At 38.7% G+C, this 25,571-nt stretch overlaps 1 protein-coding gene and 1 long non-coding RNA gene across 5 annotated transcripts in view; one reads left to right on the top strand and one right to left on the bottom strand.

The window, feature by feature from the left end:
- UAP1 (UDP-N-acetylglucosamine pyrophosphorylase 1) overlaps nt 1-23,941 on the top strand; it is a 38,262-nt gene extending 14,321 nt beyond the window's left edge. For 2 of the 4 annotated variants that reach the window (XM_024256424.2, XM_054526376.2), the window contains 8 exons: nt 969-1,173; nt 3,620-3,795; nt 5,483-5,655; nt 11,684-11,877; nt 12,899-13,039; nt 14,405-14,593; nt 21,893-21,959; nt 23,378-23,941. In XM_024256424.2, coding sequence (XP_024112192.1) covers nt 969-1,173; nt 3,620-3,795; nt 5,483-5,655; nt 11,684-11,877; nt 12,899-13,039; nt 14,405-14,593; nt 21,893-21,959; nt 23,378-23,470 — 1,238 coding nt within the window. In that variant the 3' untranslated portion in view covers nt 23,471-23,941. Of the gene's footprint in view, nt 1-968; nt 1,174-3,619; nt 3,796-5,482; nt 5,656-11,683; nt 11,878-12,898; nt 13,040-14,404; nt 14,594-16,832; nt 16,884-21,892; nt 21,960-23,377 lie in introns of all 4 variants that reach the window. The other 2 variants (XM_024256423.3, XM_024256422.3) reach the window with 2 other exon arrangements.
- LOC129049015 (uncharacterized) lies at nt 593-2,690 on the bottom strand. Its single transcript, XR_008511739.1, has 2 exons — nt 2,462-2,690; nt 593-1,136 (listed from the first exon to the last, which is right to left on the bottom strand). It is a non-coding gene; the product is annotated as an uncharacterized LOC129049015 (long non-coding RNA).
- Nucleotides 23,942-25,571: the final 1,630 nt, after the last annotated feature.

The following is a 25,571-nucleotide window of genomic DNA, read 5'->3' as shown; positions in this document are numbered from 1 at the left end:
TCAAGCAATTCTCCTGTTTCAGCCTACAGGTGTGTGCCACCATGCCCGGCTAATTTTTGTATTTTTAGTAGAGACAGGTTCCGCCATGTTGTCCAGACTGCTCTCAAACTCCTGACCTCAGGTGATCCACCTGCCGCGGCCTCCCAAAGTGCTGGAGTGAGCCACTGCCCAGCCAATTTTATGTTTTAACAAATGTATACTCATATAACTACCATCCCAATCAACGTAAGCACATTTCCATCACCCTACAAAGACTTCTGATACCCTTTGCAGGTGATACCTCAAGCTCATTCTGTTGAGTTGGGTTTCAAACCAGAAATCCTAACTTCAGAGCCTGAGTTCTCACCCATTATACTTTACTACTTTCCTAACTGAAGATTTATTTTCTTTATGTAGCTTACCTGCTATATTTGCATGCTCATTGATTATTTATTATAGGCTGGAGGTAATTTGATAGTGTCATCATTCATCCTGAAACTTTGGTATTTTCTTTATTCTATCTTTTTCTTGACTTGCCACATCAAATTTTTGCGAAACATTTATTATATCTCTCGGTTCTTACCTCCTGACATTATCAGCAAAAAATACTTAGTTCATTAAAATGCATCATTCATTGTTTGGTGTTCAGTTGGGTTATATAAATTTAATTGTTTTAAGAATAGAAATGTTTTTATTAGCAAGGTAGTCATCCACGATTCTATGGAGATTCTGTGTTCTCTGTGCCTTACGTTGATAAGCCCCTATCTTGTTATTTCCGTCCCATGTGATCAATAAAAGCAGCAAGCAGGCTTTGGTCCAAGCCAGATTCTCCACCACTAGCCTGTACCCCAAATCAGCAAATGACCTCAGGACAAGGCAGCTGTATAGCCTTACTTCCCTTTTGATGAGTCTTTGCTGCTACCTATGTATATTTAATACTGAAGTGTTGAATTGTAGAGGTTTTGTGATACAAGTGTTTTCTTTTCTAGGACTTTTCCAGATTTCTCAGAATAAAGTAGCAGTTCTTCTTCTAGCTGGTGGGCAGGGGACAAGACTCGGCGTTGCATATCCTAAGGGGATGTATGATGTTGGTTTGCCATCCCGTAAGACACTTTTTCAGATTCAAGCAGAGCGTATCCTGAAGCTACAACAGGTTGCTGAAAAATATTACGGCAACAAATGCATTATTCCATGGTAAGATACGTCTCATTATTGGAGTGTGTCTGAACATATATTGTTTTACAATATTCAAAATGCATATATACTTTATTCACTCACAGACATATTTCTTGTTACTGTTGATTTTCTTGGGAGGTATAATTTACTATATATGTTAAAAGTACTATATATTATTGCTTGATAGATGACCACTGTTGACTTAATAAGCAATATATACTCACCGCCAACTTTTACATTCCTGAGTACCTTAAAGTACTCAGTGAGCTCTCTGCATCTAGAAACTCATATTTTCAAGTACCAGGTTATTTAGCTCTCCCACACCCTTGCACCTCTTCCACATACACACCAGGTGAAAGCTGCATTGACTTCTGTGCTATGGGCCATGCTTGTGTCCTCAGCCTCTACTAGTATGCTGTATTCTCAGGTTCTCAGGGCACCACCTTGGTCAGTGTTAGTTCCTTCCATTTTTTTTTTTTTTTGAGACAGGGTCTGTCTCAGTCACCCAGGCTGGAGTGCAGTAGTGCAGTGTTAGCTGACTGTCATCTTTGCCTTCTGGTCTCAAGCCATCCTCCCACCTCAGCCTCCCCAGTAGCTGGGAATACAGGCACCTGCTACCATGCCTGGCTAATTTTTTTTTTTTTCTTTTTTTTTTTTTTTTTGAGAGGGAGTCTTGCTCTGTCCCCAGGCTGGAGTGCAGTGGCGTGATTTCGGCCCACTACAACCCCTGCCTCCCAGGTTCAAGTGGTTCTCCTGCCTCAGCCTCCTGAGTAGCTGGCATTACAGGTGCACATCACCACACCTGGCTAATTTTTGTATTTTTAGTAGAGATGGAATTTCACCCTGTTGGTCAAGCTGGTCTTGAACTCCTGACCTCGTGATCTGCCCGCCTCAGCCTCTCAAAGTGCTGAGATTACAGGCAGGAGCCACTGTGCCCGGTTGTTTTTTTTGTATTTTTTGTAGAGACAGGGTTCTGGTCTCAAATTCCTGAGCTCAAGTGATCTGCCCACCTCGACCTCCCAAAATGCTGGGATTACAGGTGTGAGCCACTGTGTCCAGCCAGTGTTAGTTTCCTAAGAACCAAGAGATCACAGAAGATCCTGCTCTGCTTTTTATAAGTTTTTGGTTCAGCTCTTTAATCTCTTTCCCCGAGCAGTTTTGGAAGTTAGCATGTTTTGAGGGGAAAATCAGCTGTGTGTTTGAGGTCCCCCAAGTCCCTATCTTGTTATTTCAGTCCCATGTAATCAACAAAAGCTCTACTAGTTTCTGTGCCCTAGCAGCAGCCTTTGGTCCAAGCCATACTCACCACTAGCCTGTACCCCAAGTCAGCAGATGCCCTCAGGACAAGGCAGCTGTATAGCCTCAGTTCCCTTTTGAAAGATTCTGTCTCTGGACTTATAGTTCCAATCTATTTTGCCTCTGAAGCTCTCTGATGCCTTTAAAAAACTGCTTTTTGTAATTTTTGTAGCTCTTCTAGCTCTTCTCACCATGAGTACTGGCCTGCTGTGAACTGTTTTGTTTGTCTTGATTCCGGTGGGGAATTTGGAGGAACATCTGTGTTCTAAGTGGCCAACATTCTACTTACAGCCCTGGCCTCCTATTATCATGTTGAATTTTCTTCTCTCTTTCTTCCATCTCTTCACAACTCAGAATTTCTGTTCTTATGCAGACAAGTTTAGCCACTTCTTCTGTCATCTTCTAAATATATCCAAACCTTTTGTACCTAAAGTTCAAAATATCCAGGATAATTTGTTAAACAGACAGATACCTCCTGTGGTATGAAATTATACCATTTTGTTTATTCATTTAACAAATATTAATTGAGTGTCTGTTTCTAGGTGTTGAGGATAAATCAGTAACACAAACAGGCAAAAATCCTTTCTTATATGTAGTTTACATTCTAGTAAGGGCAAAAGCTACCACAGTCACTAATTATAGTTTTAGAAATAATTTTTTTATTTTTTGCCACACTAGCATGGGTTGGATTTTTGTGACAACAGAAAGTATAATTATACTATTATAATTTTTAAATGGAGGGTTAACAGAGCCCAGATTGCATTTCAAATTTCAATAAAAAGAACCCCAAGAGATCATTAAACTGTATTACAGTTACCCTTTTCTTCCTGTTTATTCAGAATAGGCATTTCAAATTTAAAATACACTTTCACAGAGTTCTAAAATGTTTACTTAAGCCATTTTATAGGTTCTGTTGAAGGAGATATGTTTAGTATGTTTACTATTGTAAGTAGATTTATTTCATACCTAAGAGTTGATGAAATTACTGAAAGAAATTCCCCTTGGGTAAAAGCTAATGAATGTGTCTTACCCAGGAAAAATATGAAGGAAGTCAAAATAATAAGCAAGTGCTTTCAAAGATATCTTTAGCTTAGGAAATAGATGAAATTTTATTTTGCCCTAGTCCGCCTAGCACGATTGCTTAGAAGATCTGATTTTCTCTTGTAAGGTATATAATGACCAGTGGCAGAACAATGGAATCTACAAAGGAGTTCTTCACCAAGCACAAGTACTTTGGTTTAAAAAAAGAGAATGTAATCTTTTTTCAGCAAGGAATGCTCCCTGCCATGAGTTTTGATGGGAAAATTATTTTGGAAGAGAAGAACAAAGTTTCTATGGCTCCAGGTTTGTAATCATCCTTATTTAATGGTGACTAGAAAGGATAACAACATAAATCATCAAATGTTAATTTTCTTTTTAACATGGTGATTTGGATATTCAAACATTAATATATATGTGTTTTTTGCAACTTGGAAATGATTTAAAAAGATGAAAATGCCCGTTGGTGTAATGGATACACTTTTATGCTTGTTGTGGGTGTCTGCTCTATGGAGCAATTTGAGGAGCATTCAGGGTATTCTTTCTCTATAACAAGTATTTTATTTTATTTTTTTAAATTTTTGAGACAGAGTCTCACTCTCTTGCCCAGGCTGGAGTACAGTGGCACAATCTCGGCTCACTGTAACCTCTGCCTACTGGGTTCAAGTGATTCTCCTGCCTCAGCCTCCTGAGTAGCTGGGATTACAGGCACGCGCCACCATGCACAGCCAAGTTTTTGTATTTTTTTGTAGAAAAGGGGTTTCGCCATGTTGGCTAGGCTTGTCTCAAACTCCTGACCTCAAATGATCTACCTGCCTTGGCCTCCCAAAGTTCTGGGATTACAGGCGTTAGCCACCGTGCCCAGCCATATAGCAGATATTTTATGTATACTGCAGTGTTCATGGCTACATTGTTTATTATAGTGAAAACTTGGAAACCATATGCTATTTAATAAATGAGAGGCTAAATTATAGTTTATAAATAACGTTAATTCTTAAATAGCATTAAAATAATTGGTGACATTAAATGCTAAACATTATTTCAGCAAGTTAAGTAAGAGAATGCAAAGTGAAAAACTGCATACAGTCTATGATTAGGGCCACTGCTTTGCACAGTTCCAGGTAGTGCATATACATTGTGGTTTGTTAATGGGACCCACTAGAATTGGACAGTGTATTGCCTGTGTAGCCACATTCAGTGACCCTGAGTACAACCTCAGTCTATAAAAATAGACCTACTGACAGATTTATATTTATGAGACTCTGTACTTGGAGGAAAGGCTGAAAAGAAATTAACAATATTAACAGTGGTGCTCTCTAGATGTAGGCTTTTATTTCATCTTAATTCTTTTGGTTAATGGAAGAGTTACTATTCTTAGCTGTATTTTGTGAAGTTGTCTAATTTTTCATCACTTAAGCTATGGTTAAGGTTGTTATTGGACAAAGTACATTAAAGCAGCATTATAAATAGATGGAGAAAGAAGAGGCTTTATTTATATCTAGTTTAAATCACCTTAGGCCTTCATATCAATCTGTTTTTTTAACAAATGATTTGATACAAAATACTTACGTATTTTTATTTTTGAGATGGGTGAAATTGTCAGCGTTGGGGTTATAAATACAGAGTTAACTTGAATCATACAAATGTTAATGAAACTTGAAATGTTATGAAATAATCATTGCCTGATAAAGGATTTTATATCATACAATATATTACTAAAAGGGGCTGAGTTAAAAAGAAAGATATGGTTTTTGGGGTTGCCTGATCTTACATTGATAGTGTTATTCTCTGGATAGTTAATGCTAAGTAACCTTCAAAATCCTATAGTTTAATTTTTTTGACACCTGATTCCTTCCTTATGGATATTTAGTTTTCTTGCCTTTGTAAAGTGAATTTTGTGTTTTGGGGATCTTAACCCTAGTTTGGAAACAATCTTTGTGTTACCTTTATAATGGATTTTGATATGCTACTAATGGGCTATTTTGTTTTCCAGATGGGAATGGTGGTCTTTATCGGGCACTTGCAGCCCAGAATATTGTGGAGGATATGGAGCAAAGAGGCATTTGGAGCATTCATGTCTATTGTGTTGACAACATATTAGTAAAAGTGGCAGACCCACGGTTCATTGGATTTTGCATTCAGAAAGGAGCAGACTGTGGAGCAAAGGTAATGCCTTTCTCAACCATGGTGAGGCTTTTGATGGTCTTTCTCTGTCATATATGCATTCCAGAAGTCAAACCAAGTTTATTAGGGTGATTTGAGTATTTTAGAACCATTTATCTCTCTAAAGTAACTAAACGGTCCCACACCCCACTTTTTTTCTTAAATTGGCAAGACTTGATTTTAGAAGTAATGTTGTATACTTATCACAGGTAAGAGTTTAAAGTATGTGAGGAGGATTTGTAAGTACTTGGGAAAGTGGTCATCACTAGACCTGGATTGGATTCATTAATATCAAATTGTGTTCAATCAGATTAACCCAACTTTTTTCCTGTGACAAAGTTATTGGAGTAGGTAAGGAAAATGTGGTAGAAATAACAGATTTAGACTTCCTAAGTCAGGTGACAAGGTATCTTATGATCTTTTGAATAAGATAGAAATATGCAAGTTGGGCATAAGGACAATTAAAGAGATGAATAACTGCTTGAATGACCACACACAGACTGATACTAAGTTGGAGGGAGGTTTGTAATGATATGTAATGAGTCTGTTCTTGGCATTGTACTTTTCAACACGTTTTTAGTTGTATAGATGATGGCATGTCTTTATGGTAGCAAAAAATATATATATTATAGCTAGAAATAAAATAGACAGCAAACATGCAAACCTTTAAAAACACTTTGGAAGACTTAAAAATACTGATATAAACGTTAGTAGAAGTCTGTATAGGTATCCATTCTCTTCAAAAACAGTATAATAAAATCCCAGTCAAAATCTCAGTGAGACTGTTTTGGAGACACTTGACAGAATGATTGCAAAGTTTAGAATAAACATGTAAAGGTGGCCAGGAAAATGTTGAAAAAGGATGAAGATAAGGGAGGAAAGGGGGCCGAAGACAATCTATCAAGCATTAAAAGGAATTGTAAATTAAAAGAGTATGGTACTGGAACCAGAATGGAATGACAGATTAATGAAAATAGAGTAGGTCAGTCAAAAACACATCTGTGTATGTATAAGAAGAACACATTTTATAAAATAGGGCATTTTGAATCAGTGGAGGAAATGAATGATATAACTGACTAACAATAAAGTAAGATCTCTCTGTCAAAGCTCATACAAATACTCAGTTTTAGGTAGATTACACAGTGAAATATTTAAAAATGAAACCATAAAGGTATTAGAAGAAAATTAGAATAATTTTATAATTGTGATGCAAAAGGAAGACCTTTCTGCCAAAAGCAGTAACCATATAGGCTTCTGACAAAAACAAATTTGATTTCAAATTATTTTGAAATATCTGTATTTAAAAAGAAGATCTGCCAAAGAAGTTATTTCTCTCAAAGTTAATCTAGAAATTTTATGCAAAGTCACATTGGAAGCTGAAATCTTAAATTTACTGATATAAGTTTTGAGAGATTAAGCTGATAGACCTAATGAGCCTCCTCTGGACTCTGAAAATAAGAGTTGGTTTAGTTCATTTATTTAAGACTTCTATCTGTTGCAATACTCTGTGAGTATCTGAACTGTATTTTTTTTTATTTTTAGCCACAGACTCACTATGTCATCCAGGCTGGAGTGCAGTGGCAGGATCTCGGCTCACTGCAACCTCTGCCTCCTGGGTTCAAGTGATTCTCCTGCCTCACCCTCCCCAGTAGCTGGGATTATAGGCACATGCCTTCCACTTGGTGTCACTTTTTTTTTTTTGAGACGGAGTCTCGCATTGTCACCTGGGCTGGAGTGCAGTGGCATGATCTTGGCTCACTGCAACCTCCGCCTCCCAGGTTCAAGCAATTCTCCTGCCTCAGCCTCCTGAGTAGCTGGGATTATAGGCACCCACCACCAGGCCCAGCTAATTTTTTTGTATTTTTAGTACAGACGGGGTTTCACTATGTTGGCCAGGCTGGTCTCGAATGCCTGACCTCATGATCCACCTGCCTCAGCCTCCCCAAGTGCTGGGATTACAGGCGTGAGCCACCGTGCCCAGCCAGTGTCACTCTTTTTTTCTAAAATAGAAACTTAAAATTTTACTGTTACGAGCTTCAGAACCAATTTAAACTTTATGCAATCAGAGAGTGTTCAACCTGGAAGGTACCCCAGAGATCATCTGGTCAACCCCTTTGATCTCAGAAATGAGAATCCTGAGTTCTAGTACTTTGTTTGTTTATTTATTTATTTATTTATTTATTTGACAGGGTCTGGCTCTGTTGCCTAGGCTGGACTGCAGTGATGTGATCTTGGCTCACTGCAACTTCTGCCTCCAGGCTCAGCAATTCTCCTGCCTCAGCCTCTGGAGTAGCTGGTACCACAGGCATGCACCACCACGCCTGGTTAATTTTTCTGGGTCTTTTTGTATTTTTAGTAGAGACAGGGTTTCACTGTGTTGCCCAGGCTGGTCTTGAACTTCTGACCTCAGGTGATCTGCCTGCTTTAAGTGTTGAGATTACAGGCGTGAGCCACTGCACCCAGCCAGAGTTCTAGTACTTTATAAGACTCAGGCTCAAGGTTCTTTATCACATTAACAGAGCCAGGATTAGAGTTCATGTTTCCCAACTTCCTAGTCTTATATTATATTACATTATAGAACCATACTCTATAGATTAGTTTTTGCTGACAGTTCAAAAATCTTTAAACTTGTGTGCTAACTTTTGTGAGTACACCAATCACGCAAAGATGCAAGTGTTAAGTCACTCCTCGCCATTACCTGTGGGCTCTGTAGGATAAATCCAGACTCAGTCTTCCTTGCAAAGACACTCACTGTTTAGTCCTGTGTCTGGCATGTAATGTAGTAGTCATTCAGTGAATGAATAAGTAAATATTCAGGTGGAACCAAAATATGACTAGACTGGCATATATTAAAATCTTTTAGAATAAATGTTAGAAGCCGTTTACGTAATTGCTTCCCTGCCCTTTTAAAATAAGAAAATCAAAGCATTAAAATATGTATTTTAACACACCTAAGTTAGGGGATGATTCATACTGTGGTAGTAGAATTATTTGCAGTATTTTATTTTTATTATATTTATTTATTTTGAGACAGGGTCTCACTCTGCCACCCAGGCTGGATATGCAGTGGCATTATCATGGCTTCACTGCAGCCTCGATCTCCTGGGTTCAGGTGATCCTCTCACCTCAGCCTCCTAAGTAGCTGAGACTACAGGCACCCGGCACCATGCCTGGCTAATTTTTGTATTTTTTGTAGAGGTGGGGTTTTGCTATGTTGCCCAGGCTGGTCTCGAAATCCTGGGCTCAGGCGATCTGCCTGCCTGAGCCTTCCAAAGTGCTGGGATTACAGGTGTGAACCACCATGCCTGGCCTGCAGTACTTTAATAGGCCCCCTTTAATAGTACTTTATTTTTTATGGAGTGAAGAACATGAGAAAAGACTGAAAGAGTGAGGTAGTTTGCAAAAGTACAAAGTTAAAAAGGTAGGAACCATTGTTAATTGAAGATCATTTTGTAAAGCAATTATAGTAACTCTGAGGTTAAAGTGTTATTTTGGACTCAGCTTTTCTTTCAGCTCACTGCAACCTCTGCCTACCAGGTTCAAGTGATCCTCCTGCTCAGCCTCCCAAGTAGCTGGGATTACAGGCATGTGCCACCACACCTGGCTAATTTACCATGTTGGCCAGGCTGGTCTCTTAACTCCTGACCTCAAGTGATCCACCTGCCTTGCCCTCCTGGAGTGCTGGGATTATAGGTGTGAGCCACTGTGTCTGGCCCTGGACTCAGTTTTTCTGGATTAAACTTATGAAATATTGAGTAAACCTTTTAAGTTTGTACTGTATATCTTTTTCTTTCTTTTTTTTTTTTTTTTTTTTTTTGAGATAGAGTCTTTCTCTTGTTGCCCCAGCTGGAGCTCAATGGCGCAATCTTGGCTCACTGCAATCTCTGCCTCCCAGGTTCAAGTGATTCTTCTGCCTCAGCCTCCTGAATCGCTGGGATTACAGTGCCTGCCACCATGCCTGGCTAATTTTTTTTTTAAATTTTCAGTAGAGATGGGGTTTCACCATGTTGGCCAGGCTGGTCTTGAACTCCTGACCTCAGGTGATACACCCACCTCAGCCTCCCAAAGTGCTGAGATTATAGGTGTGAGCTACCACGCCCAGTCTATACTTTATATCTTTTCTGTATAATATAAGTGGATTCCCACTTCATGCAGTTTACAAATGCTTTCTTCTGTAATGTAGACTTTTAAAATATTTAGAGGTTAATAGTTGCCATAGAAGTAAACCTTTGGGAAATATAAAATGTGAATATGCATATTTTTATTTTTATGGCTGGTTGGGAGTAGGAGTATATAGTGGTGACTGGAAAATAAACCTGTGTGCATTAAAAAAAAAAAAAAAAGAGACAGAATAAGGGGAATCTATCCCAAATTCCCTGCCTAGTAAGATACCCACTGTAGGTAGAGTACATGAAGTAAGAGGTGGTGATGGGTTTGTAGATAAGAATTGTAAATAGGCCCGTGATTGATTTAAATAATTTGCTGCATAATGTTCCCCTTCAGTTTAATCTACTTCCTCGGTAGAAAGTTTCTTTTCATTAAGAACTGTGTTCCTTTCAGGGTGGCAAACAGTGAACCACACAGCAGGCTTACTTATCCAGCAGTCCTGCCTCACTGAGCTGGACTCAGTGCCTATATCTCTAATTGCTGTGTAAACGAAGTTCTCAATAGTGCCTTTAGTTTTCTGGACGAGACTGTTACTGACTGTATTTATTTTAAGAAATCAGTTGTTGAAGAAAAGTTTTAACTTTATTAATATAATTTAATGTCTACTTAGGATAGACTTGTCAAATTGGGGACAGAGTTTTAAACATATTTTGAAGCACACTGAGTTGATAATTAGACTGGACAAACAAAACGATACCTTCAAATAGATAGGGATTTTTGAGACAGGGTCTTACTCTGTTGCCCAGGCTGGAGCGGAGTGCAGTGGCGCAATCACGTTTCACTGTAGCCTCAACCTCCCCAGACTCAGGTGATCCTCTTTCCTCAGTCTCCCTAGTAGCTGAGACTCTAGCATGCCACCACGCCTGGCTAATTTTTTTATTTTTTAAATAGAAGACAGGGTTTCACCTTGTTGCCTAGGTTGACAAATATTTTTTATTGTTTGATTCTTCGGTTGGATATTTATCTTATCTGAACCTTGATTTTATATTAGTGCATTGCATATAGTTCTTTTATAATTTTCTTCTAAACACTTAAGTCAGTGATGCGTGGGATTAGTGTGGTGGCATACCAAAATCACTTGTGAGGTTTTTAAAAATTACGTGTTCTTACATTTTCCCTCTGATTTTAGTATACCCTCTTTTCTCAGCTCCCCATCAGCCCAGAGCCATTGATAAATTATCACATCACTGGTTTTCAAAATTATTTTTTTGAAGTATAGAATCACTTATTTCAAACAAAATTGAGTATACAAAACAGATAAATACGGGTGGATTTTCTGATTAAAGTTGGAGTTGGAGGCTAGTGACCTGCCTGCTCTTTACCTCCTACTCAGGTCCCTGAAAAACAAGGAAAATGCCATATTCACTAATGAAAATTAAAGAAATGCTATTTTCAAATGAAATATCGGGCAATAGAAAATGAGAGACAAAATGCCTAACTTAAGTCTTTTGTCTTATGAATCCCAGAGAAATTTCATTTTATTTATTATCAAAGTAATTGAGTGTGGTTAAGGATAAATTAAATAAAAAGTACAAGATACATGGGGGATGTTGACTCCTGATTTAATTATTCCCAGTCCAGTGTGATTTACTCTGTGCTAGATATATGTATATGATGGAATTTCTAGCCCAAGGTTTAGTTAGGTGATAAGTAGGAAGGAAATAATGTACCTCGTTTCCAGTTGGAAAGTGCCTGTCAAGGTATATAAAGATGGATAGTTGATTGTCTAAAGTTAAAGATTCTTCTTGGCTTTATACCTTTTAGTGTAAGCAAAGTTGTAAATGTCATCTTTGACAATGGCAAATCTCCAAAGAAACATTTAATTCAATTTCTTCCTCTACTGTTGTCTTTCTTTGGTGGACAGGTGGTAGAGAAAACGAACCCTACAGAACCAGTTGGAGTGGTTTGCCGAGTGGATGGAGTTTACCAGGTGGTAGAATATAGTGAGATTTCCCTGGCAACAGCTCAAAAACGAAGCTCAGATGGAAGACTGCTGTTCAATGCGGGGAACATTGCCAACCATTTCTTCACTGTACCATTTCTGAGAGATGTTGTCAAGTATGGGCAAGATGGGGGCCTTTTAAAATTATATTTATTGTTAATCAGAAACTAAGACACTTGAGAGGGATGCAGACACCCCAGGTCCATATCCCACAGAATTCATCTTTCCTGAGGATCACTTATCAAATGGACATTTATCTCATGTTGTGATTGTTTTTAGTAAGATGTTGTAAGGTGGGAATCATTGGAGCCCATTCCCCAGCGCATTAATGGGAGGCCAAAACATTTCTGTCTTCTCACTCTCCCACCCCCAACTATGTGCTAGGTTCTGTTGAAGCAAAGCATAAGAAATGAAACTTTCTTTACCACAACTGTGAGCTTTTTAAAAATACAGATGTTCACCTTACACCAACTGAATTAGAATTTCAGGAGGTGGGTTCGGGGCATCTATATTTTTAGAAAGCTGCCCACAAAATTCTAATTCAGCCGATTCCCAGGCTGGCATTTAGAAACTAGTGTGCTAAAGAGTGAAGAAATTACTTGACACCTGCATGAAAATCAGCGGGTAGTGCTACAAAGGATAAAATAAGAGCTATTTTATCCCACCATGGTTTTAAATGAAGGACATTCTCACTATAGATTTCACTTAGCTTTTAGACATTCAAGATGACTGTCTACTTTTTAAAAAGTTAATATGCATTACTTTAGAATATCAACTCCAGTTCCAAAATATTTTCCATTCTATGCCATTTGTAGCTGTGTTACTGTTTCATCCATAGTAACTTAATGCATTTTTTAATATACACATATACAGTTTTAAGGCATTTGTAATGGATACAGTTTTAATGCACACGTACACAGTTTTAGTGGAGACCATTATTTGATTTTTTTTTAAATATAAAGAGATGATTGGGGGAAAGCTATTCATTTACTATTTAAATATGAACTGAAACTTAAATGCTCTTCACTTTGAAAATCTTAGTATTGGTTGTTGACACATTTGCTCCTGAGTGTTATAAGATTTTCTGGCATTTTAAATCTGGAACGTGATTATATCTTTTCTCCTCCTGCTTCTTAGTGTTTATGAACCTCAGTTGCAGCACCATGTGGCTCAAAAGAAGATTCCTTATGTGGATACCCAAGGACAGTTAATTAAGCCAGACAAACCCAATGGAATAAAGATGGAAAAATTTGTCTTTGACATCTTCCAGTTTGCAAAGTATGCTTTGAATAGTACCAATAAGGTTAAATAAATGTCTTAAAATGCTGCTTTTCACTCTCTTAGGCATGAAACTGTTTTCAGGAAACATTTGATAGCACATATCTCACATGGCATTTTGATTGTGAGTTTGTAGTCTAGATTCATTATGGTTCTCTAGAATAAAACCAGGAGTGTGATCTGAGTTGCCTATGAGTACAACTTTTTTTTTTTTAAATCAACTAGTTTCTGGCTCTTATAAAGTTTTTTTTCATATATATATATTTATATATATTTTATATATTTATATATATTTATATATATTTATATAGGTATATATATATATTTATATATGTATATATTTATATATATATATTTATTTATTTATTAAATGAGATGGGGTCTTACTATGTTGAGCAGGCAGGTCTCAAACTTGTGGCCTCAAGCGATCTTCCCATCTCGGCCGCCCAAAGTGCTGGGATTACAGGTTTGAGCCACTATGCCCCGCCTTGGTCTCCTGTAAAGTTGTTAAAGTCATTTATTTTGGATGAGAAACTGAAAAGGTTAAGATAAAGAATTGTCTCGTTTTGTATTTAGAATATCTTCTTACTGCCCTGTGAATAGGTGTTTCAGTAAACATGTTTTTAGATTATATAGCTCTCTATAAAGATCACATTTGATGTTGAGATGCTTGTCTTAGAATTTGACGAGCGCAAAAATGGGAAAGACAAATAAGCTGTATAAAGTTAATGTGTGGTGGCTCACACCTGTAATTCCAGCAGTTTGGGAGGCTGAGGCGGGTGGATGACTTCAGGCCAAGGAGTTGGATACCAGCCTGGCCAACATGGTGAAACCCTGTCTCTACTAACAGTACAAAAATTAGCCGGGCGTGGTGGTGCATGCCTGAAGTCCCAGCTACTCAGGAGGCTGAGGTGAGAGAATCTCTTGAACCCAGGAGGAGAGGTTGCAGTGAGCTGAGATTGCGCCACTGCACTCCAGCCTGGGTAACAGAGTGAGACTCTGTCTCAAAAAAAAACCATAAATAAATAAAATGAAATTAATCTTTCCATTTCTAAATCATCTTTTTTGCCTGTTTTTTTTTTTTTTTCCAGAACAGATACTAATGTGATCTTTGTACATTAAGATTTCTAATATTTCTGACTTAAGATGAACTGTTCTATAGTTGAAGGGGCAAATGATTTCTCATTTTGCATTGAAAAAGAAAATTTCAACTTTCTTTAGTCCAAGGGTGAGCAATATTTTATTCATCATTCAAATTGGAATAGGAAAGCCTATTGTTGAGACCAAAGCCTTAGCTATGTTAAAGGGTTAGAAGCTGTGTATGCAGTTTCATAATAAAGAGGTCTTTATATGGTTTCGCTCTAGGAAGTTTGTGGTATATGAAGTATTGCGAGAAGATGAGTTTTCCCCACTAAAAAATGCTGACAGTCAGAATGGGAAAGATAACCCTACTACTGCAAGGCATGCTTTGATGTCCCTTCATCATTGCTGGGTCCTCAATGCAGGGGGCCACTTCATAGATGAAAATGGCTCTCGTCTTCCAGCAATTCCCCGGTAAGTCAGTATCTTTTCTCTTTCGTATGAATGCTTTCTTGGACTTTTCCTCTTGGACTTCTTTCTCTCTCTCTCTCTGTATTCCTAGATCTTTTTTAAAAAGCAAAGTTTTGATGTGTGAACAGTTCCTGACGTGAAATAACAGTAGCTTTGCCTATTACAAAGAGAATGATTGTTTTACTTCCTTGTGAAGAGGAGTCTTTCAAATGTCTCTTTTTTTAATTTTTATTTTTTGGAAACATTGCCACCATGACAGCAAAAAGACTTCTACTAAATAATGATCAGAAGATATATTTTTTTTGGTGTGCCATATGGTTAAAGCCCATCAGTAACACACTATACTACAGGGCAAGTCCTTCAGCCACAGAGGATTGTTTGTTGCTGCCCATGTATCTGTGGCCTCACCACTATTTTTTTTTTTTTTTTTTTAAGGCAGAGTCTTGCTTTGTCACCAGGTTGGAGTGCAGTGGCGCAGTCTCAGCTCACTGCAGCCTCCCCCTCCCGTGTTCAATCGATTCTCCTACCTCAGCCTCTCGAGTAGCAGGGACTATACAGGCACACGCCACCACACCCAGCTAATTTTTGTATTTTTAGTAGAGATGGGCTTTCACCATGTTGACCAGAGTGCTCTCGATCTCCTGACCTTGTGATCCACCCACCTTGGCCTCCCAAAGTGCTGGGATTACAGGTGTGAGCCACTGGGCCTGGCCGACCTCACTACTGTTAATAGTACTGTCTGTGAGACCCACTCATAGCCCGGCCACCCCCAGGCTACCTACAAATTGTAGTCCAATGGCAGTTTTCACTGTAGCACTTTCAGGTCACTGAGGAAGGTGTCTAGAAGAGAAGTAAATGTCGATTACATTCACTAATACTTTAGAAATGGCCTTGGTTTTGAGAAGTTAAAAAAAGAAGGTATTGTAGTTATTTAAATCCAAGATAAAGTACTTTTCAGCTAAATCTGTTTTTTTTTGTTTGTTTGTTTTTTGGAGACAGTTTCACTCTTGTCACCCAGGCTGGAGTGCAATGGCACAATCTCTGCCCGCTGCGACCTCTGCCTCCTGAGTTCATGTGATTCTTCTGCCTCAGCCTCCCAAGTAGCTGGAGTTACACTCGCCTGCCATAAAGCCCAGCTAATTTTTGTATTTTTAGTAGAGACAGGATTTCACCATGTTGGTCAGGCTAATCCCGAACTCCTGACCTCAGGTGATCTGCCCGCTTTGGCCTCCCGAAGTGCTGGGATTACAGGCGTGAGCTGCCATGTCCGGCCAATCTTTTTTTTTTTTTTTTTAAGACAAGGTCTTGCTCTGTCACCCAGGCTGGAGTACAGTGGCGCGAACTTGGCTCACTGCAACCTTCACCTCCTGGGTTTAAACAATACACCCGCCTCGGCCACCCAAAGTGCTGGGATTACAGGTGTGAGCTATTGCGCTCAGCCTAAATCTTGTATTTTGTGATGAAACCTTCACTGGCACCTAGAATTTCCCTTTCCGAATCATCTGGTATATCCGTACTTATGTAAAAAGCATTCTGCCATTTAATTTATATTCCTAATGGATAAGATGGCTGACTGCAAGAATGCCTCAATAAATGGTAAAATATTGGGCTGGGCACGGTTGTTCGTGCCTGTAATCCCAGTATTTTGGGAGACTGAGGCAGGCAGATTACCTGACGTTAGAAGTTCAAGACCAGCCTGGCCAACATGGTGAAACCCTGTCTCTACTAAATATACAAAATTAGCTGGGCGTGGTAGCGCATGCCTGTATCCCCGCTACTTGGGTGGCTGAGGCAGGAGAATTGCTTGAACACGGGAGGGAGAAGTTTCAGTGAGCTGAGACTGTACCACTGCACTCCGGCCTGGGTGACAGAGTGAGACTCCATCTCAAGAAAAATAATAAAATGTTAGAGAACACTGAACATTGGAATTTACTGGTACATAACTGGTTTTACAAGAAGCAGCAGTGGTAGCTTTCATCTCCCAGTCCAAGGCCACTTTTGGGGTCTGTATTGTCAACAAGCTTGCTCTTGGCATGTCACATTGTCCTCATGTTTCATCTTTGGCCATTGAGTTTTATTTTTATTTTTATTTTTATTTTTTTACCCCCTTTTGGTCTCTTGGGACAAATTTATGATTTACCATAAATACATACCATTCAATCAAGTATATTTTGCAACTCCATTTCATTGTTATTGTTTGATTTGCTTCCATTCCCATTAATGCTTATTTATTCCCACATAGCAGTGCTACAAATGGGAAGTCAGAGACCATCACAGCTGATGTCAATCACAAGTAAATATACCAGCCTGCCTACAGTGCATGGTGATGGGGCTGTGCTTCCCTCCGTACTAACTGGCATCGTAGTTTAGTGCTCTGCCTTTTGGGGGTCTGGAGGGAGGATGGTTGAAGCTTTGGTGTGGGTGCACTGCTTACTTGGTGGCAGGTATCTCTCTGGATGACACTAACTCAGAATCTTGTTGCATGCTGGAAATGGGGAGCATGCTTTACTAAAGAATCTGACCACAGGTGTTAGAGCTGGAACTGACAGATTTTCAGATGATAGGTAAGATCCAGAGCAGGTTACAGGTCAGGGAGAACACATTTTGCACCTTTAACATAAGCTTATGCGGGGTTAAAAATACCATTCTGAAGATGTGTCTTGTGGAATTCGGTGTATGCTCTCAGTATAAAGGCTGATTGTTCCTGTCATATTTGATGACCCTTAATATGGAGAAAACTGTTCTGTTGATTTATTCTCACACTAACAGCTCTCCTTTTTGGTCACTGCATTAATTTTAGTCAGTTACTATCTTGCTTCTAAAGAATCTTTTTATCCTAATGGCAGATCATTTTTAGTTAGAAGTAACACATATCCTCTCCCATCTGGGTACTGACAGAGTTTGGAAAAGCCATTATCTTTATAGTTTAAGAGACAGCTTGATGTTATTGTTACACTTTGAAAGTTAAAGTTTTTAAGGTTGGGTGTGGTGGCTCACGCCTGTAATCCCAGCACTTTGGGAGGCCAAGGCGGGCAAATTACCTGAGGTCAGGAGTTCGAGATCAGCCTGGCAAACATGGTGAAACCTCATCTCTACTAAGAATACAAAAATTAGCTGGTGTGGTGGTGCACGTTTGTAATCCCAGCTACTCAGGAGGCTCAGGTGGGAGAATCACTTGAACCTGGAAGGCAGAGGTTGCAATGAGTTGAGATTGCACCATTGCACTCCAGCCTTGGTGACAGAGCAAGACTCCATCTCAAAAAAAAAAAAAAAAAAAAAAAAGAAAGAAAAAGTTTTTAAGGTAATTTGGGAAATATATGCAGGGCAAAAGATCTGGAGATGGAAGTTATCTCAGAAATAGAGTAGCACCTTCATCAGTGTCACCCACGTGCTTTTTCCTGTCTGTGCCATTCCTCTGCCCAAATTCCTGTGAGTGTCAGTGTTTCTGGGATGTGATTCTGTAAACAAGGAAGTGGACTCAAAGATCTGATCAATTTCTTATAGGTGCTGTAGATCAGCGGTCTCCAACCTATTTTGGCACCAGGGACTGGCTTTGTGGAAGACAATTTTTCCACAGACTTAGGGTGGTGAGGGTGGTTTCAGGATGATTCAAGCATGTTACATTTATAGTACACTTTATTTCTATTATTATTACATTGTAATGAAATAATTATACAACTTACTGTAATGTAGAATCAGTGGGAGCCCTGAGCTTGTTTTCCTGCAACTAGATGGTCCCATTTGGGGATGATGGGAGACATCATCAGGCATTAGATTCTCATAAGGAGCACACAACCTAGATCCCTTACATGGGCAGTTCACGATAGTGTTCACATTCTTAAGAGAATCTGTTGCGGCCACTGATCTGACAGGAGGTGGGGCTCAGGCAGTAATGTGAGTGGTGGGGAGCATCTGTAAATACAGATGAAGCTTTACTCACTTGCCCACTGCTCATCTCCTGGTGTGTGATCCAGGTCCTAACAGGCCACAGAGTAGTACCGGTTCATGGCCCAGGGGTTGGGGACTGCTGCCATAGATGACTGTTGTCCCTCCTGCCTTGGGAACTGGGATGCAGAGCCCTTTGTCACTTTCTGTCTCATCCACCATTTTTAATATATAGAAGCAAGCTGCTTTTATATTTAAGAAATAAAACTTTGACTAAATTTCTTTGTTATTGAACCATAGCTTTTAACCTAACAGTGTAATAGATTGTTAATTATATAACTGAAGACAGCATCTAGCTATCTTACTTAAGATACAAAAAGCTTTAAACGTTATTCTTACTCTTTTATTTAATATCCCCCATCGCCCAGTTTACTTCATTTTAGCCATTTGTAGAATAATTAAAGTGAAATCAAAGTTTGGCTTTAAATGATACCATGCACTGAAAAAGAGTTCCTGCATAATCCTTAGCACCAAAGGATGACCTGACATAGGTGAAGAACATCATGCAATAGTGAGAGATGAAAAGGAAGTATATTGTGTAAAAGAGGGAAGAAGCAGCTAGGAGATATTCTGAAAGAATGGAAACAACCATGCTGAGTTCTGACTCGATATTATTTTCATTTCTCACCTTAATGCTTACTGAATAGTGTTAGCTACCAAAAGGATGAATGGCTAAAGAATTGTGGGGCAGTAGGTTTATTGGGCTAATTTGCTTATATCCTGAGATTTTACTTTTGGTGATGGTAGCTTCTGTTTTCCCTCCTTCAGGGCATCCAATTTTGTTTACTGAAGTTGACTCCTTAGTTTCTTGGGGTATCTTTGTGGTAGTAGAATGGAAGTTACATATTCAGGCCAGCTATATATGTGTTTCTTGGGTTCACAGCCACCTTCTGTTCCTGCTACACTGAATCCTTCAGGGGTTTAGGTGGGACTGGGCTATATACATCTTATTAATGGGGTGGGTCCTCATTTTTTCCTTTTTTTTCCCTTGGCGTGCCTACTCAAAATTCATTTGGTTTTGTATGACTTTGAGTTGCCCCAGAAGGTCTGGACTAGACGTCTTGAGCTCTTGTGGTAGAGTCTGGCATGTATGTAGAGAGGTGTGTGCCCCACTATGCCTCCTCTTTTCCCTTCATTAGTTTGTCATCTATTTTCATAGTGTTATTTGTTCAGATGACAAGCATTGGTAGGCCTGCTCATAGGTTTATAGGTGCTATTAGTATCCTAGGTGCTGAAGTATCTTATACAAGAGAAATAAGTCACCTCTTACAGACTACTGGGATGTTCAAGATGCACATACATAAATGTTAAGTAACATTTTCAGGCAGTATGTGATTATGTGCTAAATGTGTGCTATAGCAATAATTACTCTGGGAGGCAGTGACTTAGCAGGTGTCTAATACATTTATTTTTTATTATTGTTATTATTATTTTTGAGACAGTGTCTTGCTCTGTCGCCCAGGCTGGAGTACAGTGGAGCGATCTCAGCTCATTGCAACCTTCACCTCCTGGGCTCAAGCGATTCTCCTGCCTCAGCCTCCTGAGTAGCTGGGATTACAGATGCTCGCCTCCACGCCCAGCTAATTTTTTGTATTGTTAGTAGAGATGGGGTTTCACCATGCTGGCCAGGCTGGTCTCGAATTCCTGACCTCAAGTGATCTGCCCACCTTGGCCTCTCAAAGTGCTGAGATTATAGGCATGAGCCACCACACCCAGCCACATTAATTAAATTAATTAATTAATGTATTTATTTATTTTTGAGACAGAGTCTCGCTCTGTCACCCAGGCTGGAGTGCAGTGGTGCAATCTCGGCTCACTGCAACCTCTGCCTCTTGGGTTCTAGCGATTCTCCTGCCTCAGCTTCTGGAGTAGCTGGCTTTACAGGTGCATGCCACCACACCCGGCTAATTTTGTATTTTTATTAGAGACAGGGTTTCACCATGTTAGCCAGGCTGGTCTCAAACTCCTGACCTCAGGTGATCCACCCACCTCGGCCTCCCAAAGTGCTGGGATTACAGGTGTGAGCCACTGCACCCAGCCACATTTATTTTTTATATGAATAAATGGATGGAGACAATCACTATGAAATGCAGTGGTCAAGAGAAGATTGGGGCTTGAGCCAAATCTTGGAGGATGAGTATGGTTTTTATGGGACCATAGTTGAGAATGACTTGGAATAATCCAAAGAGTGTGACTGGTCTGGTTTGAGTGGAGAGTCTCAGGATAAGTAAGGTGAAGTAGGATAGAGAGTGCTTTGAATGCTAGAGAAAGGTTGACCTGTAGCTAAACTCAGAAGCCCTCTGATTTTTATTGACTCCAGCAAAGTTTGAGACTGTGTACTTAGGGAAAGCACAGAAAAAGCTATGGTTTGACAAGAGACTAATATTTTTGTGCCCTGTGTCTTATTGGTAAGATTCTTGAAGTGGCAAATAACAAAGAGGTCTAATGACTGCAAATGCATTGACTATTTATTGACTTTTGTGTTGGATAACTTAGAAATTCAGAATTGCTATAAATGTTAGGTTGTGACCTAGATGAAACAAATAGGGACTTTGACCTTGTCTTTGCTTGAGTGCATTCTGCCTTAGCTCTTTAAAAAGGGACTTTTGGTAACAGAGAAGTACTTTGAAACATATTGAATAAATTAGCTCAGCTAATCTAGGATATTTGGGTTGTACAGAAAAAACATGTACTGGGAAATAATTTAACTGTCTGATAGAACTTTCTGCAGTGAAGGAAATGTTGCATATCTTTGTTGTCCAATTTTGTAGTCATTGGCCATTCATGGCTTCTGAACACTTAAAGTGTGATTATTATGACTGAGAAACTGAATTTTAAATTTTAAATTAGTTTTAAAAATTTTAATTAAATTTAAGTAGCCCTCTGCAGCTATTGGCTTCTGTATTGGATAGTACAGCTTTAGAATGATTGTCAGCATTAATAGTACCAAGGTAGTGGTGAAGATTAAAATGCAATATGAAGGCTTCAGAGCACCTAGCACTGGGCTTGGCATATAGTATATACCTAGTAAGTAGTCACCTTTTTATCAAATTGAAACTTGGAAATGGTAAAAAATGAGATGTATGTAAGGGGACAGTGTAAAAACTAGTGAAGTGCTGTAAAGAGCTACCAGTAATTATTGGCACTTGCCCCAAATAGTGTCCTTCTGACCTGAGAATTTCATATTAACTTAATCCTCAGGGAATTTAGTGATCATCAGGGTAGCATCTATTCCATTTGTTTAACTGGAAGAATTGTTATCTGCAAGCTTCTCAGAGGAAAGTTATGGTTTGTGCTTTTGTTCTGGCAAGTAACATGGGAAGCAAAATCTTTAACACAAATTTGTTTTTTTCTTAGCTTGAAGGATGCCAATGATGTACCAATCCAGTGTGAAATCTCTCCTCTTATCTCCTATGCTGGAGAAGTAAGTCTGCTTTAGTTTTTCCTCTATTCTTTTACAAAGCTTTGTATATTTGAAAATAATGAAAAAGTGGATTTTAAATGTTCTCACCACAAAGAAAGGATAAGTATTTGAGGTGATAGATATGTTAATTGGCTTTATTTGATTATTCGACAGTGTATACATGCATTGAATCATCACACTGTATCTGAAAAATATATACAATTATTGTCAATTAAAAATGAAATAAGGTTGGGCACAGTGGCTCACTCCTGTAATCCCAGTACTTTGGGAGGCTGAGGCAAGAGGATTGCTTGAGCTCAGGAGTTTGAGACCAGCCTGGGCAATATAGTGAGACCTGTCTTTATAAAGAAAAAAAAAATTACAAAAAAAGAAATAAAACTTTTTTAAAAAGTAGAATTCTGGCATTGTTTTATGTTTAAGTAGGGATGTCCTTAGAGAAGGTGCAGCATTTTCTGATGGTCCTGTCCTGAGAAGCTCTTCCTGGGAACAAGTTGAGAAGCTGCATTTGTTCTGAATTCTTCTCTTTGAGAATTCGTGTTATGGCTTTGCATCTATCCCATAAGTGGATTAGTTGCCATTAACAGACATCTACAATATCTAGTCCATTTCACCTACTCATTGAAATGCAGTAGGCTTTTGAAAAATACATAATCAGCCTTGGTTTTTAGATAAATCACCTGGCTTTTTTTAAATGCAATGTAAGTTGTCTTTCAAGGAGTCTAGTTTGTTCAAGTACTTAGTACTGTCACTTTTAAAACTTGGGGATTTAGAGGTCTCTGTTCTTTTACTTATGTAATATTTTTCCTGGAGATCTTTGTATTGCTTTGTTGTAGCATCAGAGATAGCTTTCTTGCTTAGAAAGTTAACTCTATTGGCCACTTGCGGTGGCTTATGCCTGTAATCCCAGCGCTTTGGGAGGCCAAGGCAGGTAGATCATTTGAGGTCAGGAGTTTGAGACCAGCCTGGCCAACATGATGAAGCCTTGTTTCTACTAAAAAATACAAAAACTTAGACGGGTGTGATGGCAGGCGCCTGTAGTCCCACCTACTCAGGAGGCTGAGGCACGAGAATTGCTTGAAGCTGGGAGGTGGGGGTTGCAGTGAGCAGAGGGGTGAGACTACTCCGTCTCAAAAAAAAAAAAAAGTTAACTCTATGAGAGATGATTATAGGAAAAATGTTTATCATCTTATTAACTATAGAAATGATCAGAGTAATTTTCTTTTTATATTTTTGTTTTATGCTTTGACAAGTCAGTCATTAAGTCTACTCTAAAATGTCTATTAAATAGATTTTGACTTTTATATTCTGCATCTCAACCTTTTTTGGCATTTGTGCTTTAAATCATCATTATAGCAAGTCCAGCATTGCACGGCAAGTGCAAATTTTCTAATTGTGTTTCATTTCAATCCTTTTTTTAGGGATTAGAAAGTTATGTGGCAGATAAAGAATTCCATGCACCTCTAATCATCGATGAGAATGGAGTTCATGAGCTGGTGAAAAATGGCATTTGAACCAGATACCAAGTTTTGTTTGCCACGATAGGAATAGCTTTTATTTTTGATAGACCAACTGTGAACCTACAAGACGTCTTGGACAACTGAAGTTTAAATATCCACAGGATTTTATTTTGCTTGTTGAACTCTCACAGCTATTGCAAACTTCCCAAGATCCAGATGACTGAATTTCAGATAGCATTTTTATGATTCCCAACTCATTGAAGGTCTTATTTATATATTTTTTTCCAAGCCAAGGAGACCATTGGCCATCCAGGAAATTTCGTACCGCTGAAATATAGGCAGGATGTTCAACATCAGTTTACTTGGAGCTGGAAGCATTTGTTTTTGAAGTTGTACATAGTAATAATATGTCATTGTACATGTTGAAAGGTTTCTATGGTACTAAAAGTTTGTTTTATTTTATCAAACATTAAGCTTTTTTAAGAAAATAATTGGGCAGCAAAATAAATGTATCTTGTCTCTGGAGTGTCGTTTGTACTTGAAGAAATTATTTCATTGAGAAAATATGAAACTTGGGAGAAACTTTAAGATAATGCATAAAAACAAATTGATGCTTCAGTGAGGTTGCAGAGTCATAGAACTTCTTTCAGTGAATATCTAACTTTGGGCTTTATCTTCTTATCACCTTATAATAGTAGCTCTCACCCAAAGATTATTTTGTCCTCCTCCCAAAGGGGCATTTGGCAATGTCTGGAGATGTTTTTGGTTGTGACAAGTGGGAAAGTGAAATAATACCACTGGCATCTAATAGGGATTAGGGATGTCACTAAACATCCTACAATGCACAGGACGGTCTCCTACGACAAAGAATTATCTGGCCTAAAGTGTCAATGGTGTCAAGGTCGAGAAGCCTTGTTTCAAATTATTCATTTACTCTGTTTTGCCCAAATATTTGGTGGCACTTAGGAATTCAAAAGAATGTAGTTTCTGAATTTTCTCTGGCATGCTATTCCAGTTTTTTGTTACTGTTGTTGTTATTTTAGAGGATTAAAAAAAAAAAAGACAAAGGTGGTTCTTTAAATATGGGCCATAGATCATTGGTCATTAGTAAGGGTTCTCTGTGTCTAAAATGCTATTTGCATGAAAAGACTGAGCTTTATAAATGCATCTTAAATAATATTTAAGTACTGACCAAAAGTATAAAAATGAACATCTAGATAAATGATTCTAAAAATTATATCTAGAAAAGAGATGAATAAATTTTATTTTCCACTAACAAGTTGTCACAAGATAGGATGTCATTCATGGGGTGGGTCTTTTTTTTTTTTTTTCTTTTTTTTTTCTTTTATTATTATTATTATTATTATTATTATTATTATTATTATACTTTAGGTTTTATGGTACATGTGCGCAATGTGCAGGTAAGTTACATATGTATACATGTGCCATGCTGGTGCGCTGCACCCACCAACCCGTCATCTAGCATCAGGTATATCTCCCAATGCTATCCCTCCCCCCTCCCCCCACCCCACAACAGTCCCCAGAGTGTGATGTTCCCCTTCCTGTGTCCATGTGTTCTCATTGTTCAATTCCCACCTATGAGTGAGAATATGCGGTGTTTGGTTTTTTGTTCTTGCGATAGTTTACTGAGAATGATGATTTCCAATTTCATCCATGTCCCTACAAAGGACGTGAACTCATCATTTTTTATGGCTGCATAGTATTCCATGGTGTAGATGTGCCACATTTTCTTAATCCAGTCTATCATTGTTGGACATTTGGGTTGGTTCCAAGTCTTTGCTATTGTGAATAATGCCGCAATAAACATACGTGTGCATGTGTCTTTATAGCAGCATGATTTATAGTCCTTTGGGTATATACCCAGTAATGGGATGGCTGGGTCAAATGGAATTTCTAGTTCTAGATCCCTGAGGAATCGCCACACTGACTTCCACAAGGGTTGAACTAGTTTACAGTCCCACCAACAGTGTAAAAGTGTTCCTATTTCTCCACATCCTCTCCAGCACCTGTTGTTTCCTGACTTTTTAATGATTGCCATTCTAACTGGTGTGAGATGGTGTCTCATTGTGGTTTTGATTTGCATTTCTCTGATGGCCAGTGACGGTGAGCATTTTTTCATGTGTTTTTTGGCTGC

This window comes from Pongo abelii, chromosome 1, assembly GCF_028885655.2.
Source record: "Pongo abelii isolate AG06213 chromosome 1, NHGRI_mPonAbe1-v2.0_pri, whole genome shotgun sequence".
Lineage (NCBI taxonomy): Eukaryota > Metazoa > Chordata > Mammalia > Primates > Hominidae > Pongo > Pongo abelii.
The sequence above is the reverse complement of the archived record's forward strand: the minus strand, read 5'-3'. Positions and strand labels throughout refer to the sequence as shown.